The sequence below is a fragment of the Ovis aries genome, chromosome 6 (genome assembly GCF_016772045.2).
Source record: "Ovis aries strain OAR_USU_Benz2616 breed Rambouillet chromosome 6, ARS-UI_Ramb_v3.0, whole genome shotgun sequence".
Classification (NCBI taxonomy): Eukaryota; Metazoa; Chordata; class Mammalia; order Artiodactyla; family Bovidae; genus Ovis; species Ovis aries.
This window is the reverse complement of record NC_056059.1, coordinates 94,046,759-94,066,652: the sequence shown is the minus strand read 5'-3', so window position 1 is coordinate 94,066,652 and position 19,894 is coordinate 94,046,759. Positions and strand designations below refer to the sequence as shown.

At 42.5% G+C, this 19,894-nt stretch overlaps 1 protein-coding gene across 2 annotated transcripts in view; it reads right to left on the bottom strand.

Annotated features, from left to right (window-relative positions):
- The window catches only part of ANXA3 (annexin A3), a 74,216-nt gene that overhangs the window by 18,442 nt on the left and 35,880 nt on the right, over nt 1–19,894 (bottom strand). For both annotated transcript variants that reach the window (XM_060417650.1, XM_015096575.3), the window contains exons 4-7: nt 19,555–19,649; nt 15,977–16,090; nt 12,060–12,150; nt 5,906–5,985 (exon numbers count right to left, since the gene is read on the bottom strand). In XM_060417650.1, the coding sequence (XP_060273633.1) occupies nt 5,906–5,985; nt 12,060–12,150; nt 15,977–16,090; nt 19,555–19,649 (380 nt within the window). The remainder of the gene's footprint in view (nt 1–5,905; nt 5,986–12,059; nt 12,151–15,976; nt 16,091–19,554; nt 19,650–19,894) is intronic.

The window sequence follows — 19,894 nt, the reverse complement described above, 5'->3', positions numbered from 1 at the left end:
AATAGAACAAACAACCCAATTAAAAAAGGGCAAAGCATCTGAAGAGATATCAGATACACAAATGGTGAGAAAGTGCATGAAAAGATGCTCAACAACATCTCTCTCTCTGTGTCATGTCCGACTCTTTGTGACCCCGTGGACTGTAGCCCACCAGAGTCCTCTGTCTGTGTGATTTCCCAGGCAAGAATACTGGAATGGGTTGCCATTTCCTTATTCGGGGGATCTTTCCGACCCAGGGATTGAACACAGGTCTCCTGCATTGGCAGGTGAATTCTTTCCTGAGCCACCTGGGTAGCCCACAGTGAAATAGCACTCAGTGATGGAAGGAAAAAAAAAAAAAGGAAAGGAGTTATTAAGCCATGAAATGATGCAGTCTGAAAAGCCTATACACTGTATTATTTCAACTATAGGACCATCTGGAAAAGGCAAAACTATAGAGATAAAAGATCACTGGCTACCAGAGGTTCAGAGGGAGAAAGAGAGGGATGAATGACTGAAGCACAGATTTTTAGGGCAGTAAAACTATTCCATATGATTCTGTAATGGTGGACACAAGACATTAAACATTTGTCCAAACCCAAAGAATGTATAACGCAAAGAGTGAATCCTAATGTACAGAGTTTAGTTAATAATGTGTCAGTTCATTCATTGATCATGTAATCATCATCTGATTCATTTATCATTTAATTCATTCATCAACTATAACCAATGTACCATGGCAAGATGTGTGCAAGGAGGAGGGGCATGTGGGAGGTTTCTGTAGCTTCTGCTGCATTTTTCTGGAAATCTAAAACTGCTCTAAAAATAAAATCTATTAAAATAAACCCCAAACTCAAAGATTCCCCACTATCTCTACTGTTGAAGGCTCTGTGGCTAAGTGTGTGTGCTTGCACATAAATTATTCAGGACATTATAAAAGATGGAAGATGGACAAGGAAAGAGGATTGCCTGAATTATTTTGCAAATTACAGATGAATGAAACTTTTGGCTCTAATACTTTAAAAAATGCATTTGTTCTAAACTAGTGGTTACGAATGGGGAAAGGGAAGCGAGCAGGGGCATTATAGGGTTAGGGGAATAAGAGATACAAATTATTAAATATAAAATAAGCTATAAGGATACACTGCACAACACAGGAAATAAAAATATTTTATGATAACTATAAATAAAGTTCAGTCAGTTCAGTCGCTCAGTCGTGTCCCACTCTTTGCGACACCATGGACTGCAGCAAGCCAGGCCTCCCTGTCCATCACCAACTCCCGGAGCTTGCTCAAACTCATGTCCATTGAGTTGGTGATGCCATTCGATCATGTCATCCTCTGTCGTCCCCTTCTCCTCCTGCCTTCAGTCTTGCCCAGCATGAGAGTCTTTTCCGATGAGTCAGTTTTTCACATCAGGTGGCCAAAGTATTGGAGTTTCAGCTTCAGCATCCGTCCTTCCAATGAATATTCAGGACTGATTTCCTTTAGGATTGACTGGTTGGATCTCCTTGTAGTCCAAGGGACTCTCAAGAGTCTTCTCCAACACCACAATTCAAAAGCATCAATTCAGCAATTATGCTTCAGTATAAATAAATAATAAACAAAAATTTTAAAAAATATGTTTATGCCTATTTACAAATATTAGGTCTTTGTATGTCTGCCTGACTTTTGCATGATTTATTTTCTCTGGCTTCCAGTGCTGCTGCTACTCTGCTCCAACTGGCCTTCTCTGGTTTGTGGCCTTCTTGTTTTCCTTTCATCATTCACTCGGTTCTAATAATGAAAGTGTTGATGATCGTCGGCATTAATTCCAATAAGCTGCCGCCACCACGTATCAATGACTTTCTCTGCTGTTATTTATACTCTTTCTCTCTCTGTATTTTCACAGCACCCTTTGTGGTTGGTAATACTATTATTTTCATTTTACAGATGTGAAATGAAGGCTTTAAGACTTGAGTTAAAGTAACTTGTCTAAGTACACAGAGCTGGTAGGCAGCAGAGGAGTAGGAAGGTCCAGGCCTGATTGTGAAACCCTGTCCCGGAGCCCTGCTCTCCACTGCCTCCTGTGGGCGTGTGTGCTCACCACACATACAAGCAGATGTACACTTAGGAATACTGACCTGTGGGATTATAGGTATGTAGTGATGTCTCATCAACTTGAATTTATAGATTCAAACTTCAGAAGGCTTTCACCATTGAAAAAAACTGAAACTATAATGAGGATAAATTGTTCCCTAGTAGCATAATGACAAGTGTTGCCTCGACCCTCAGGCTGGGACAGTGATCGGGATTTTCCTACAGAAACATCAATAACCTCAGATATGCAGATGATACCACCCTTCTGGCAGAAAGTGAAGAGGAACTCAAAAGCCTCTTGATGAAAGTGAAAGTGGAGAGTGAAAAAGTTGGCTTAAAGCTCAACATTCAGAAAACAAAGATCATGGCATCCGGTCCCGTCACTTCATGGGAAATAGATGGGGAAACAGTGGAAACAGTGTCAGACTTTATTTTTGGGGGCTCCAAAATCACTGTAGATGGTGACTGCAGCCATGAAATTAAAAGACACTTTCTCCTTGGAAGAAAAGTTATGACCAACCTAGAAAGCATATTCAAAAGCAGAGACATTACTTTGCTGACTAAGGTCTGTCTAGTCAAGGCTATGGTTTTTCCAGTGGTCATGTATGGATGTGAGAGTTGGACTGTGAAGAAGGCTGAGCACCGAAGAATTGATGCTTTTGAACTGCGGTGTTGGAGTAGACTCTTTGAGAGTCCCTTGGACTGCAAGGAGATCCAACCAGTCCATTCTGAAGGAGATCAGCCCTGGGATTTCTTTGGAAGGATAGATGCTAAAGCTGAAACTCCAGTACTTTGGCCACCTCATGCGAAGAGTTGACTCACTGGAAAAGACTTTGATGCTGGGAGGGATTGGGGGCAGGAGGAAAAGGGGACAACAGAGGATGAGATGGCTGGATGGCATCACGGACTCGATAGATGTGAATCTGAGTGAACTCTGGGAGTTGGTGATGGACAGGGAGGCCTGGCGTGCTGCGATTCATGGGGTCGCAAAGAGTCAGACATGACTGAGTGACTGAACTCACTGAACTGAACTGAAGGGGTGTGTAAATCAGCTGAAAGAGGCTGTTGAGACAGGGCTTAAGTCATTTCCTCTCTTGCACATGTGAGTGTCTGTATGCTAAGTTGCTTCAGCTGTGTCCAACTCTTTGGGACCCTATGGGCTATAGCCAGCCAAACGTCTCTGTCCAAGGGATTCTCCAGGCAAGAATACGGGAGTGGGTTGCCATCTCCTCCTCCAGAGGATCTTCCCAAGCCAGGGATCAAACCTGCATCTCCTATGTCTCCTGCATTGGCAGGCGGGTTCTTTACCACTAGCGCCACTTGGGAAGCCCCTCTTACACATATCTATGACTGTACCTCATCCCTGACCTTCAGTTCAGTTCAGTTCAGTCCCCCAGTCATGTTCCTTTCTTTGCAACCCCATGGACTGCAGTATGCAAGGCTTCCCTGTCCACCACCAACTCCTGGAGCTTACTTAAACGTATGTCCATTGAGTCAGTGACCCAACCATCTCAGCCTCTGTCATCCCCTTCTCCTCCCACCTTCAATCTTTCCCTGCATCAGGGTCTTTTAACAATGAATCAGTTCTTCACATCAGGTGGCCAAAGTATTGGAGTTTCAGCTTCAGCATCAGTCCTTCCAATGAATATTCAGGACTGATTTTCTTTAGCATGGACTGGTTGGATCTCCTTGCTGTCCAAGAGACCCTCAACAGTCTTCTCCAACACCACAGTTCAAAAGCATCAATTCCTTGGTGCTCAGCTTTCTTTATAGTCTAACTCTCACATCCATACATGACTACTTGGAAAAACCATAACTTTGACTAGATGGACCTTTGTTAGCAAAGTAATGTCTCTGCTTTTTAATATGCTGTTTGGTTTGTCAAAGCTTTTCTTCCAAGGAGCAAGTATCTTTTAAGTTTGTGGCTGTAGTCACCATCTGCAGTGATTTTGGAGCCCCCCAAAATTAAGTATCTCACTGTTTCCATTGCTTCCCTATCTATTTGCCATGGAGTGATGGGACCAGATGCCAAGATCTTCGTTTTCTGAATGTTGAGCTTTAAGCCAAGCTTTTCACTCTCCTCTTTCACTTTCATCAAGAGGCTCTTTAGTTTTTCTTCACTTTCTGCCATAAGGGTGTTGTCATCTGCATATCTGAGGTGATTGATATTTCTCCTGGCAATCTTGATTCCAGCTTGTGCTTCATCCTGCCTGGCATTTCGCATGATGTACTCTGCATATAAGTTAGATAAGCAGGGTGACAATATACAGCCTTGACGTACTCCTTTCCCAATTTGGAACCAGTCCATTGCTCCATGTCCAGTTCTAACTGTTGCTTCTTGACCTGCATACAGATTTCTCAGGAGGCAGGTCAGGTGGTCTGGTATTCCCATCTCTTGAAGAATTTTCCAGAGTTTGTTGTGATCCACACAGTCAAAGGCTTTAGCATAGTCAATAAAGCAGAAGTAGATGTTTTTCTGGAACTCTCTTCCTTTATCCATGATCCAGTGGATGCTGGCAATTTGATCTCTGGTTCCTCTGCCTTTTCTAAATCCAGCTTGAACATCTGGAAGTTCTTAGGTCATGCACTGTTGAAGCCTGGCTTAGAGAATTTTGAGCATTGCTTTGCTAGCATGTGAGATGAGTGCAATTGTGCGGTAGTTTGAACATTCTTTGGCATTGCCTTTCTTTGAGACTGGAATGAAAACTGAGCTTTTCCAGTCCTGTGCTCACTGCTGAATTTTCCAAATTTTCTGGTATATTGAGTGCAGCACTTTCACAGCATCAACTTTTCAGACTTGAAATAGCTCAACTGCAATTCCATCACCTCCACTAGCTTTGTTCATAGCGATGCTTCCTAAGGCCCACTTGACTTCACATTCCAGGATGTCTGGCTCTACATTAGTGATCACACCATCATGGTTTTCTGGGTCATGACAATCTTTTTTGTATAGTTCTTATGCGTATTCTTGCCACCTCTTCTTAATATCTTCTGTTTCTGTTAGGCCCATACCATTTCCACCCTTTATCGTGCTTGACCTTACCATCTTTTTTATAAAGCCATCAGCATCCTAAACAGAGACAGCAAGGTGTGGCCACATTTTGGTCACATGGTGATGAATGGTTTATCGGCTCTTCCACAGAAGGCAAGGATGAAGTTGCAGAAAGTCACTTTTTAAGTCCTGAGACTGATATACAACTTCTCTGAAGGTAATTCTCAATTATGTTTCCTACTTAATTTAAATGCTACCAAAAGTGATATAATTCTTTGAAGTTCAGAAGAAAATCAGCATGTTCTTAAAAATGGAGACACTTACAATGGAAATAAATGATTTTTCTTCTAGATGAACTTGTGTGTGTGTTTAGTTGCTCAGTTGCGTCTAACTCTTCAAGACCCCATGGAGCCTGCCAGGCTCCTCTGTCCATGGGATTCTCCAGGCAAGAATACTGGAGTGGGTTTCCATCCCCTCCTCCAGGGGATCTTCCCGACTCAGGAATTGAACCTAGGTCTCCCATATTGCAGGTGGATTCTTTACTATCTGAGTCACTAAGGAAGCCCAGATGAACTTATAGAATATTTTCTAATGTATTACAAACCCTGATCAAAATACATTGAATCCATATACTGATCAAAACAAGATTTTTTTGTCTACTCATTATGTTATACTTTTATGACGGTAGTTAAATATTATGCTGCATGGCGGTGATGCAAATGTAAAATGAACAAATCATTTCATAAGGAAAATTGCAGTCTCACTGTCTCAATTTGGTTGTTTGAAAACTTCCTAAAAATCATTATTGAGCATGCATCTTATTGGGGAAAATGAAAAATGAAAAACAAAAACTTACATTTGCTAAAATCAACAGAGCTTTCCGGAAATCACCCGATGTTTCAGAACTAATCTCATCTCCAAGACTCTTCTTGTACACTGAAACCAGATAAGAACGAAACTAAGCCTTGAGAAGCTAAAAATATCATTTGAAAACAGAAAAGCTTACATGTCAACATTGGCAAGGAATGAGTACCTGATAAAATAAATCTTGCTACTGCTTCTTTTCTTAATCTTTTAGTGCTCTTCTGCAATAGATAAATTCTTCTTATAACCATTACTATAGTGTGTGGTGTGGTAGTAGCACAGAATAGAAAAAAAAAAAAAAAGCTGCCATTCTGGATCAAATCATGGTTCATTTCATCTGCCTACGGTACTAAGAAATGTATAGTGAGAAAGCTAGGGTGGCTAAGCTATTAGTTTGCTTTCCAGTTTCTACTACATCTTTCTTCCATAGGAATAGAAACCTGGCCTTAAGTAAGACATAGTACACACAGCTTCAAGACCACATTCTCCGCTCTCCTCTTGGCATGAAATGTAGGCAGACCTTTAGGACACTGCTGGGAAATCTCCTTAGTGATGGCTCATGTCCATCTTCGTGCCTTCCTCCGTCCTACTGCTTGGTGTGTAGATTGATTGCTGGAGCTCAGGCAGCCATCTTGGTCTGTGAAGAACTACATCTGAGTGATGGCATAAAAATAGGCAGGAAGGGGTCTGGGTTCCTGAAAGTTCTGAGGAGCTATCATACTGGTCCTAGAATTGCTTATGTCTACACTTCTATATATGAAAGAAATAAATGTTCATCTTACTTAAGCCACTGTTATTTTTGCTGTATTGAACCTATCTCTAATCTTAATGCATACAGCTAGGTTGCATTATTTGATAGCTCTCAAAAGTAAGAAAGCTACCCTAAAACATACTGTTTTTCCATAACAAATGCCAACTGTGTGTTCACATATTTTAGTAGCCCTGTACTAAAGAGCCACCTGTACACCTGGATGCAGCTGATACCATGGGGCTACTTGAACTGCCTGCCTCATTCTCAAGAACTCTATAAACTAGTCATATGAATACTTATCCTTTTAAATCAGTAAAGCACAACTATAGAAAGTGATATGAGGACTTCCCTGGTTGCCCAGTGGTTAAGAATCCACCCGCCAATGCAGGGGACATGGGTTTGATTCATGGTCCAGAAAGATCCTACATGCTGAGGGGCAACTAAGTTGCAGGGTGCTGCAACCACTGACCCCACGCTCTACAGCCCATGAGCTGCAACAAGTGAAGTCACCGCAATGAGAAGCCCATGCATTGCAACTAGATAAAGCCCGAGTTTAGCAACAAAGACCCAGTGGAGCCAAAAACAAATTTAAAAACAGAAAATGATTTGAGATTATCTAATCTTAAAAACTGTGTTGAGAGAGAAACTTTTTCAGTATGATTTTAGTAAGTCTCTTTTATGAAATCTATAATTTTCCAGAACAATTGAAGTAAACAAAATCCACTATAAATACAGATTATTTATCTAAGTAATATTAACATTTAGTAGGCATCATTTTCCCTAACTCATGTTATTGTTACATCTATCCTTCACTCTTAGAAAAAAAATTTTAATTTAAAAATATCAAGCCTAAAGATGATGCTGATTTGTTAGAATTTGGAGAAGTATTTTATAATACTAGAATTATCTAGATGAGTCTCATGCAACCTCCCACACCTCCTTTTCACTCCAGGTATTTTTTTGCAGGAAAACAGTAAGGAACAGTTAGAATTAGACATGGAACAACAGACTGGTTCCACATAAGAAAAGGAGTACATCAAGGCTGTATATTATCACCCTGCTTATTTAACTTATATGCAGAGTACATCATGAGAAACACTGGGTTGGAGGAAGCACAAGCTGGAATCAAGATTGCCAGGAAAAATATCAGTAACCTCAGATATGCAGATGACACCACCCTTATGGCAGAAAGTGAAGAAAAACTAAAGAGCCTCTTGATGAAAGTGAAAGAGGAGAGTGAAAAGTTGGCTTAAAGCTCAACATTCAGAAAACTAAGATCACGGCATCTGGTCCCAACATTTCACAGCAAATAGATGGGGAAATGGTGGAAACAGTGGCTGACTTTATTTTGGGGGGCTCCAAAGTCACTGCAGATGGTGACTGCAGCCATGAAATTAAAAGATGCTTACTCCTTGGAAGGAAAGTTATGACCAACTTAGATAGCATATTCAAAAGCAGAGACATTACTTTGTCAACAAAGGTCCATCTAGTCAAGGCTATGGTTTCTCCAGTGGTCATGTATGGATGTGAGAGTCGGACTACAAAGAAAGCTGAGCGCTGAAGAATTGATGCTTTTGAACTGTGGTGTTGGAGAAGACTCTTGAGAGTCCCTTGGATAGCAAGGAGACCCAACCAGTCCATCCTAAAGGAAATCAGTCCTGGGTGTTCATTGGAAGGATTGATGTTGAAGCTGAAACTCCAATATTTTGGCCACTTGATGCAAAGAGCTGACTGATTAGAAAAGACCCTGATGTTGGGAAAGATTAAAGGCAGGAGGAGAAGGGGATGACAGAGGATGAGATGGCTGGATGACATCACTGACTCAGTGGACATGGGTTGGGTGAACTCCGGGAGTTGGTGATAGACAGGGAGGCCTGGCGTGCTGCAGTTCATGGAGTCACAAAGAGTCCAACACAACTGAGCGACTGAACTGAACTGAGACTAAAAATATGAAGATTTTTTTCAATAAAAGTTAAAAACTACTTTATGCATTTTGGGGCACAGTAGGGTACAGAAAAACAAATACAGTGTCTTAATAATGCAGAATTTGAAGCAGAAGTTAGAGCTCTTGATTCCTGATTCAGTGTTCTCTCATGCACTGTTGACTTTAGAATACTGGGAAGAGCTCAGAATTTAGATCTCTATTCACTGAAGTGTTCTTGTATCATTGTACTGTACAAGCCACTCCATATACTTGGTCCTTCTATGAGGGCCATGTTGACAGTTCGTCTGACGGATTTCTAATGCATAGGTCACTGTTTCACATTATATGACGCCATCGCTCTCACTACAGCTGACTGCAACAGAGTTGGCCTCTGACTAGAGGTAGCCAGCAGCCTATGAGGTGACCTGGTGGGAGAACTCTGCCTAAAAGAAAGTGCCTTTCTGAGCCCACTGAATCCTCTCTGTTACAGAGTGAGCCGTAGAAGAGTAATAATGAAGTGGAAAGACTCCCAGAAATAAAGCATAAAACTGAAGCCAAGAAAAAATTAGAAACCGTGAGCAAATGCAAGCCTTGAGGAGACACATACCACGTGGTGAGTGAAGAGATGTTACTTGGTCTCTTCAAGAACAGCAGAGGCAGAGAAGGAGGGGAAAGTGTTGCTCGGATGGAGATGTACAGGGGAGCCACGGATGCCTGATGCAAAGGGAGTGACTGGAAGGCTGAGTCCCCAGGAAAGTTCTGTGTCCTGTATCAGCTTGGCTCTACATGACTGAGATTACTGGCTGTAGCTCTCTTCCTTCTTTTACTATTTCCTTCTTTCAATTCTTGCGTATCATGAATCCCTACTTACCAAGGGAACCTAGATGTGGTTCAATTCTTTCTAGCTTTAGAGAGCTTAACTCACACAGATACCGGGACATTTGGTACCTCTGAACAAGGATCCACTTGTCATATTAGCAAAACAGTAGTCCCATTCACTTGGCTCTTGAGGTCCCCTATCTCAATCTTAGGGATATCCATTCAAAAAATATTCTGAGCACTGGAAATAAAACACAGAGCAAAAAAGACAAAAATTCCCCCTTCATAGAGATTACACCACAGGGCTGTTTGTACATAAACAAATGCTGAACTTCAGGGAGAATTTTGGGGTCAGTCAACTCATGGAGTGGTAACTCTTTTAACAGATACCAAAAAGCAACATAGCATCTTGGGATACAGCCCCGGGGTCTCGTGATTTTTTACAAGTACATCTTGTTGGACTGAGGGAATCAAAGACATTAAACACCCACCATGTACCCATCTATGCCTATTTTTGAGCAATGGTCTCATCTACCCCAAATTTGCTCCTCTACACCTTGACTTGTGACAAATTATATTTCTCTTTTGTCGCCCCCACCACCCCACCTCCCTCTCAGGTTCCACCAATGAGGGGAGTAGAGGGAGATCAGATGGAAGGCAGGAGGAGGAAGGAAGGACAATGTCAACCCGGTGAAGAGATTCACCCAGACAGCAGCAGTTGGCTCCAGGCTCCTAGAACAAGTCACCGTTTACATGCCCCTGGAGGTACTAGCCCTAGCGAGATGGAGCCCCCTTCCCCTCCACGGAAATCTGAACTCCAATTCTGAGGCCTTTCCTCTGAACCCCTGAAGCACTGAGTTGGCCAAAAAGTTTGTTTGGGTTTTCCCAAAAATATTACAGAAAAACCAGAACAACTTCTGGGCAACCCAGTACCAACATCGGAAAGTACCAGCACCCTCCTCTGAGCTAGTTTCTAAACACCCTAATCTCGTCCCGGCCTCGAGGGTTACACTTCTGAGCTACGCCTGTGTTTCTGTTCCACTTTTTCAGTTTTCCAGAAGGTGCTTAAACAATTCTTGATATTAAAATTCTCTAATGTGTTTGTGGTTTTCTGACTAGACCTGATTAGCACATTAACAATAAAATAGTCACCTATCTTTGAGGGATCTACATTTTAATGAGAAATTCTCAAAGTAAACTCTCTAACACCCACCTGGGGACTGGTATATCCCTCCTTTTGCTCTCTTCCACTACAAAAGCTCCCATGATACAAAACCATAGAAACCATAGCTCCCTTAAGGTACTTGGAGGAGGCGCAGGGAGCTGTTGTTTAATAAGAATTGGGCTGGTCATTGTCCCTTGCTTTTTGCAGCTAACCTCTAAACAATCAGAATTTCCCCAATAGGAATATCATTGTTATTCATGGAGGGTCCCTTGAACCACAGCTGAGTTTATGCTAACAAGATGACTCCAGATGGCGCTGGGTCACACTAGAAAGATCAACTTGGTGACTAAAGGGTTAAGGCTTTGAACCATGTGATATCAGCCTGACCTCTAGTGGGCAGGAGGGGACTAGAGATGGAGTTCAGTCATATGGCTGTGATGGAGTCAGTCAGTCATGCCTGTGTAGGACTTCCTCGGTGGTCCAGTGGGTAAGAATCCATGTGCAATGACATGCAGAGGGCACGAGTTCGATTCCCAGTCCGGGAAGATCGCACATGCCATGGGGCACCTAAGCCCGTGTGCCGCAACTACTGAAGCCTGCACGCTCTAGAGTCCATGCTCTGCAGCAAGAGAAGCCACCGCAGTGAGAAGCCCACGCAGCACAACCAAGAGTAGCCCCTGATCGCTGCAACCAGAGAAAGCCTGTGCGCAGCAATGAAGACCCCGTGCAGCCGAGAATCAATGAACAAGTAAAAGGTTCTGTTGCTCAGTTTCTAAAAAAAAAATCAGGCATGTGTAATAGAACCCCACTGAAAACCCCAGACACCAAAGACCAAGTGACCCTCCCTGGTTGGCAGTTAAATACATCACTGTGCTGGGAGGGGGATGCATCTTGCAGACCTCCAAGCGCTATGTTTGGGACCCTCCCAGACTTTTCTCAGTACATCTCTTCATGCCACCAGTCTTGATGGTGCCCTGGAGTAGGAAATGGCAACCCACTCCAGCATTCTTCCCTGAAAAGTTCTATGGGCAGAGGAGTCTGCGGGCTACAGTCCATGGGATCACCAAGAGTTAGACATGACTGAGTGCTCACACACACACACACAATTTCCCACACCAAAAATCATGAGGCTAAGCCCAGTGTTTTTAGCATGTCATATGAATATACAATGATTTGAGTCTCTTCCATTGATGAAAATGGTTGATTCAATTAAGCAGCAATTGCTGAGAGCAAAATCCACTAGAGTTGTAATGTTTACATGCAAAGCATTAATGCCATTGCTATATAGCAGCTTCTAGCTCAGATCATATTAAAATGTTCTCTGAAAAATCCACAATCCTTAGCCCATTGTAGAATGTGTCCTCCTTTTTATACTCTTGCCCTCTCAAAATCACTCATGAAGAAGAGCTTGGTGGGTTTCTGGGGGAAAATAGCATTGGCTCATATAGGTGTGAACAGCGGTAAAGGTAAGCAGAAAACATGATCACCTGTATAGTAGGCATGGCCGATCTCCTGCATCTGCTTGCTCGTCCTAGTGGTTAGAATTTCGATCAGCGCATCCTCATTTGTCCCTGTGCCCTAGAAAGAAAAAGGCAAACATTTTTTTTTTTAATATTTATTTATTTGACTGCACTGGGTCTTAGTCATGGCATTCAGGATCTCTAGTTGTGGCATGCCAGCTTAGTTGCCCCACAGCATGTGGGATCTTAGCGTCTGGATCAAGGATCGAACCCATCTCCCTCGAATTGGAAGACAGATTTTTAACCACTGAATCACCAGGGAAGTCTCATGGAAAACTATTTTTAGAACACTTTACAAAACTCAGCTTTACGCACTTTGGTCTTAATATCTCATTTTACTTGGAAGAAAAGAATCATTTTTAGTCAATCACTTTCTTTAAGCCAGTATTTAAATTTTCTGTATATTTTAGTATTAAAATAACATGAATCATCTAAAGTTAACTGACATTAAAATTTTAAAGAAAATGTCCTGCTGTAGTGTAAAAGTTCATTGACTAATTCCAGGAGGAAAGAGTATAAAGGGAAAGCTGACATCAGGATCGGAAGTGAGCATTCAGATGCGTCACTGTATTTAGAGAGGGCTCTGCAATTCTTTTGAATGAGTTCATCCTTGTGCCAATGTACCCCGTTGGTCAGCAAGCATCATCCTCTTCACTGGGGAGGTTTTTAAAGCCTTGATATTATATGAGACCATGAGCCCAGCTGGTTTAGAGGCTAGTGATTCCTGAGTCTTGGTTTATATTGAGGTCACTGAGTCACACTGTAGAAGCCATTTACACTAGCACTTGATCAAAGCAGGTCAAGGTAGTGTAAGAAAAGAGGCTGAACTGTGTCCCTCTGTGGCAAAGATTCCTAGTGGTTCCCCAATAGATCTCCTTTTCAAATTATTTATTTTATTATTTTTAAATAGACTTTTTTTGGGGGGGTGCTTTCCTTCTTTTAAAACTTTATTGAAGTATAGTTGATTACAATGTCATGTTAGTTTCAGGTGTACAGCAAAATGATTCAGTTATACATTAACATATTATATACATTCTTTTCTCATATAGGTTATCACAGAATATTGAGTAAAGCTCCCTGGGCTATACAGTATGCTTTTGCTGGTTATCTATCTTTTATACATTAGTGTGCATATGTTAATCCCAAGCTCCTGATTCATTTTAGAGCAGTCCTAGGTTTACAGCAAAATTGAGCAGATCCAATATTTCTTTTATCATCGTTGATCAGAATTCATTGTTGATAGAATCCCCATTTTCAAACTTAGCACAAAGCTACCCAAATAAAGTGGCTTCCCAGATGGCTCAGTGGTAAAGAACCTGCCTGCCAATGCAGGAGACACAAGAGATTTGAGTTTGATCCCTGGGTTGGAAAGATCCCCTGGAGGAAGGCATGGCAACCCACTCCAGTATTCTTGCCTGGAGAATCTCATGGACAGAGGAGCCTGGAGGGCTATAGTCCATGGAGTTGCAAAGAGGTGGACACAAATGAAGCGACTTAGCACACATGGACCCAAATAAAGACTGTATTTCTCAGCTTCCCTTAGAGCTAGGTTATCTATATAACTAAATTCTGATCCATGAAATACATGTGATGCCTCACGTACAATTTCTGGGAGTCCGTAAAGAGAAAAGATGAACTTTTACACGTCTTGGCCTTTGACTCTTTTCAGTTGTCTGGAATAAAGGTGTAATGGCTGGATGTTGAGCAGCCATCTAGATAAGAAGTATAATCTACAGGCTGAAGATGGTGGAACCTCAAGACTGAAGGTCTGATAATGATGGTGCATGATACTGAGCTATGGACGGCTTCCTTTGGATTTCTTTTACACAGAAGGGAAATTTCTAATCCTTGTTGGCTAATCTAATTCTCACCATGTCACCTGCTAAGCTGTCCCCCATGTAGCAGCCACAGAAATGCACTGCTGAGATTTCATTTCAAGAGAACACGCTGCAAAGAATGTAGCTGGCTGACAGCTTCCAACCTTTGGATCTGCCACAAAATTCACACCAAGATCATGGTCTCTCCAGGGTGCTTTCAGCTATGACTGAGCATGGAAGGGGAACCGAAGGTGGGCCACCATTCCACCCCATGTAAGACTCCTCCAAAGGGCACACCTTGCTCAGGGCTCCCCATCGGTCTGCCACGGCTTCCTCAGAGCAGTGCTGTAGACGGAGGCTCTTCCTGTCGGAGCCGCCTTCTTTCCCTCTCTCCTTTCCACAGGTGTCACACTTGTACTGTAGTCAGCAGTTTCACCCCACCTACCCTGCTCTGTCTCTTCTTTATCCTTCACAAGCATTTCACCCAATATATCTCTTGTACCTCTTGTCATCTGCTTTGTGGGGTACCTATACTTCTTTCACAGAAAAGAAAGTGATTATCTCTGATGGGAAGAAGATGGTCTTGCCTCAGAACTAGACTTCTTCCTTCCCCTCCTTCAGGTCAACAAATACAGTAAGTCCTCTACACACAAACCTTTAAGTTGCAAACTTTCAAAGACTCGAACATGCTCCTGTATGCCAACTTTTGTACTGTACTACTGTACTTTTCAAGGTATTAATACTGTAAGATTGTAAGATTAAAACTGTTCTATTCCTTGTGTTTGTTTTTTATGTATTATTTGTGTGAACAGTACTATAAATATATTACAGTATAGTGCTATATAGCTGATAGATAGTTGGGTACCTAGGCTAACTTTGTTGGATTTATGAACAAATTGGACTTTATAAACTCACTCTCGGAACTCATTCGTATGTCAAGCATCTGTTTCATCACAGGCTTTCCTCTAGAACCAGAGGAGGTTCCTAAAGGGATGAGGTTCCCTGATATGATCAAAGTTTGCATGTTCATTGGATGGAAAAAATTATATGTAAATGACCAAAAATTAACAAGATAATTTTAGATGGTAATAGGTGCAATTAAGAAAATTAAACTGAGTGAATTAACAGAAAATATCTGGAAGAATAGTGTTCCAGATGGAAAGAACATATGTACAAATACTTCAAGATAGGAATAAGCTGAGAATGTCCACAGAGCATCAAGAAAGCCAGTACAGCTACAGCAATGAATTGGGGTGGTGGGCAGGGGAGGAGAGGGTGTAATGATCAGCTTTATGCGTCAATCTGGCCAGGCTACAGTCCTCAGTTATTTAATCAGACATTAATCTAATGTTGCTGTGAAAGTATTTTGCAGTTACAGTCTATTATCGATCGACCTTTTCGGGGAGCATCTTAGATATTCTAAGCAAGCCTAATTCAATCAGTCAAAGGGCCTTAATTAAGAAGAGAGCTGAGCTTCACCAGGAAAAAAAAAAAAAATGGTAGCTTTGATGTGTGAGAGGAAGCGAGGGATCAAGGATAGTTCTAGTTTTGGGGCCTAGGCAATGGGGTTAATGATGGCGCCACTAACTCTCAGCAACAACAAAATAGAGAATTTGACTCCTCAGGTCAAAGAAACAAAATTGGACAATATCCTTTCAGGCTAGGAACACGTGGGCTTAAGGTTCCACAACTGCTTCCCATTTCAGGGCTGTTCTAACAGCTGGAGAGCACGGAATCTCCAAATCCATCACGCTGACTCCCACACCTCAAGGGCTCAGGCCTTCCCCAGTGTCCTGGGGGTAAAGAACCCACTTGCCAATGCAGGCGACACAAGAGACTCAGCTTCCATCCCTGGGTCGGGAAGATCCCTGGAGAGGAAATGGCAACCCACTCGAGTGTTCTTGCCTGGAGAATCCATGGACAGAGGAGGCTGGTGGGTTACAGCCCACGGGGTCCCAAAGAGTACATGACGGAGCAGCTAAGCACGTGCTCAAGTGTGCACTGGAAGAAAGACACTCTTTCTGATCATCAAATCCTAGGCAGAAACGGCCTGTGCAGAGCTCATACCTTCATGGATTTCTTCAGCTGTTTCGCATCAAACACTGCCGGTGGGGTCACCAGGGCTACCATGAGACCCTTGAAGTGGCCAGAGAGATCACCCTTCAAGTCATCTTTCAGTTCCTGAAATTAAAAGAAAGAGAAAATCATGAACCACTTCTCTTCCTCCAAAGTCATCTAGTAATAGATGACCGTGAATGTATGAATTCAGGCAAAAAACATGTACATCCACAGGAGATAAACAGAAATGGTGAAAATACTTCTATGGCTATTAATCTGCATTTTATGACTGCTTCCAAAATGTTCTGTTTTATAGATGGTTTCCTGAAGGGAAGGCAGTGGAGGAGGTCCTGTGAGAGGCACAGACAGGAACTGTCTATTAAAATGCATTTCCCAGGCCCTTGATGTTCTCAGAGCTGGGGCTGGGTGAGGGAAGAGGATGGGGGAGGAGCCCCATAATTCACACTCAGTTTTAACGGGAGGTGCTCCATTCCCCCTGGCTTCTCAGTGTCTGCCAAACAGGTTCGAAGGGAGAAGATGAGGGAAGACAGTGCGTGGTCATTTGCCTCTGCTCGGAGTGTGGGACCAGGAAGCACCCAAAGCAGTCTTCTGGCAACGAGAGCAGGGGAAACTAGAAATGTGGCAACAGGGAAACCTTACTTACTCATACCCTCTTTCAGCAGTGTTTTCACACGTTACCTAAGTCCAATCCATCTCGCTTGCTTGAAGGCAAGTAATATGGTTTTTATTTTTAATAGCCAAAGGAGTATTACTGAGTAATTATTTTTCCTGCTCTTGATGATCTCCAGCCTTGAAACAAGAGGCTGAAAGCCCACCCGACTGCTATGACGATGTGGGTGTAGACCAACATCTTCCGCGACCCTGGGGGCCCAGTGGGGGTAGGCTCCTGCCAAAACAAATGGAATGGAGCCCCTGTACTCATCCTGAGAGTTTCCTCCTCAATGGCTACACTCCAACCCATCTGTCCTCAACCGGATCTTGCTTCACAGGCTCTCCTTCCATCCCACTTCGAGGCATGGTTTTCATCCTTCCCCTCTATCCTTCCTCCATGTTTTGAAAATCCTGAAAGGCCAATGGATCGTTCACATTCTCTGTACATGGGTATGTTGCCTTGGCCAGAAGCTTGGCAATTCTTTTAATTTGACAAGCGTTTACTGGGTACCTGCTCTGTGCCAGGCACTTAATGATGAGTTAGACACAATCCTTACCCCTAGGACACTGTCCCCTAAAGGGAAAAACAGAAATAGTCAAAGATAAAATTTGCATGTAATATATGAAATATCTGATAAAGGGAACACAGCGCTTCCTCAGTGGCTCTGGAGTAAAGAAACGGCCTGCACTACAGGAGATGCAATTTCAATCCCTGGGTGGGGAAGAGCCCCTGAAGGAAGAAACAGCAACCCACTCCAGGATTTTTGCCAGGAAAATCCCATGGATGGAGGAACCTAGTGGGCTACAGTCTGTGGGGTCACGAAAAGTTGGACACATCTGAGTAACTGAGCACGCACATGGGGGAAGCACGGAGGAGGGTGTCTTAAGGGAGCCGTGGGCTGGGAGAACATTGCTGGGTGAGGCCTCAGCTGCCTGCGGATGGTCACAACACCCTCTTGATTCTGGATCCAACAGCCCGACTGGGCTATGTTTCTACTCTTCCCTTACCAGTTCATTATCCAGGCAGCTAAAATAATCTTTTAAAAATGAAAATTACGTTATAGCATTTCCCTTTGCAAAAGGCAAAGGAGAAAGGGAAAGATATACCCAACTGAATGCAGAGTTCCAGAGAATAGCAAGGAGAGATAAGAAGGCCTCCTTAATTGACCAATCCAAAGAAATAGAGGAAAACAATAGAATGGGAAAGACTAGAGATCTCTTCAAGAAAATTAGAAATACCAACAGAACATTTCATGCAAAGAGGGGCGCAATAAAGGACAGAAACAGCAAGGACCTAACAGAAGCAGAAGAGATTAAGAAGAGGTGGCAAGGATACACAGAAGAACTGGACAAAAAAAGGTCTCAATGACCCAGATAACCACGATAATGTGGTCACTCACCTAGAGCCAGACATCCTGGTGTGTGAAGTCAAGCGGACCTTAGGAAGCATTACCACAGTCAAAGCTAGTGGAGGTGATGGAATTCCAGCTAACCTATTTCAAGTCTGTAAAGATGATGCTGTGAAAGTGTTGCACTCAGAATGCCAGCAAATTTGGAAAACTCAGCAGTGGCCACAGGACTGGAAAAGGTCAGTTTTCATTCCAATCCCAAAGAAAAGCAATGCCAAAGAGTGCTCAAAATACCGCACAACTGCTCATTTCACATGCTAGCAAGGTAATGATCAAAATCCTTCAAGCTAGGCTTCAACAATATGTGAATTGAGAATGTCCAGATGTACAAGCTGGATTTAAAAACGGCAGAGGAAACAGAGATCAAATTGCCAAATTTGATATGAACTGGAAAGGAGAGGATCTTTTCCAGTCCTGTGGCCACTGCTAATTTTCTTAAAGAGATCATAGAAAAAGCACGGCAATTTCAAAAGCCATCTACTTCTGCTTCATTGACTAAATGAAGCTAAAGCCTTTGACTGTGTGGATCACAACAAACTGGAAAACTCTGAAAGAGATGGGAATACCACACCACCTTACCTGCCTCCTAAGAAACCTATATGCAGCTCAAGAAGCAATAGTTAGTACCGGACGTGGAACAATGGATTGGTTCCAAATTTGGGGAAGGAGTATGTCAAGCCTGTATATTGTCACCCTGCTAATTTAAAGTCTGTACAAAGTATATCATGTGAAATGCAAGGCTGGGTGAAGCACAAGCTGGAATCAACATTGCTGGGAAAAATATCAATAACCTCAGATATGCAGATGATACCACACTAATGGCATAATGGGAATAGGAACTAAAGAGCCTCTTGACGAAAGTGAAAGAGGAGAGTGAAAAAGCTGGCCTAAAACTCAACACTCAAAAAACTAGGTGGAAAAGACACACAAAATGTTCCTGAAGAATTCTTATAAAACTTCTGGTGTTTAGTAAATTTTCATTCACTGAATGAATTTAAAAATCTATAATTACATAAATATATTAAAGCTGAAAGAGAAATTGAAAATCACCTAAGACAGGACTTATCAGATAACTGATCAGATGATTCTTTGTTGTGGGGACTGTCTTGCACATTGGAGGATGTTGGGCAGCTTCTCTGATCTTGTCCCATGAGGTATCAGCAACATCCCTCTCCCACCAGTTGTGGCAATCAGCATGTCTGGAGATGCTGCCAAATAGCCACTGGGGAGCAAAATCATCCTTGATTTAGAGCCACTGATCCAAGGCAAACCTCCTTATTCAATGGTGAAGATAACTGAGGTCCAGAAAGGTCAAACAACATGTCCAAGGCCATTCAGACAGTTAAGGGCAAAACCACATCTATTCCAGGCTATTGACTGGATATACTGGACACTTTCTGTTACAGTTGGCCTGAAATAAAAGATCTGGGGGCATCATCACGTGGGAGCAGCCCTGATCCATCAGTGATTAGCTCATTACTGCCGGTTATGTTAGGGAAACCGTACCTTTCCACATACTGCTTGATATTCCTTAGCAATCAGCTGCCGTTGTGCATTCGTCCTCTCAGTCAGAATGCTGATCAGTGTTTTCTCATCGGTCCCTAAATGAGACGAAAATAATTGTATTCACCATCAACCCAAATATGCTTAATGTATCTGTCATGAACAAAAGAAAGATGATTAACTGTCTGAAACAGATGCAGAGAGGAAGGCATTTTAATTTCTAATTTCCAGGTCTTATCAGGTTGGCATCTTTATTTCTTTGATTCCCTCGCTTTGAGGAAAGAAAATTAACTTTATTTGGATAGTTTTAGGGGAAGAAAGCCATCATGGCTCAAATATTCCC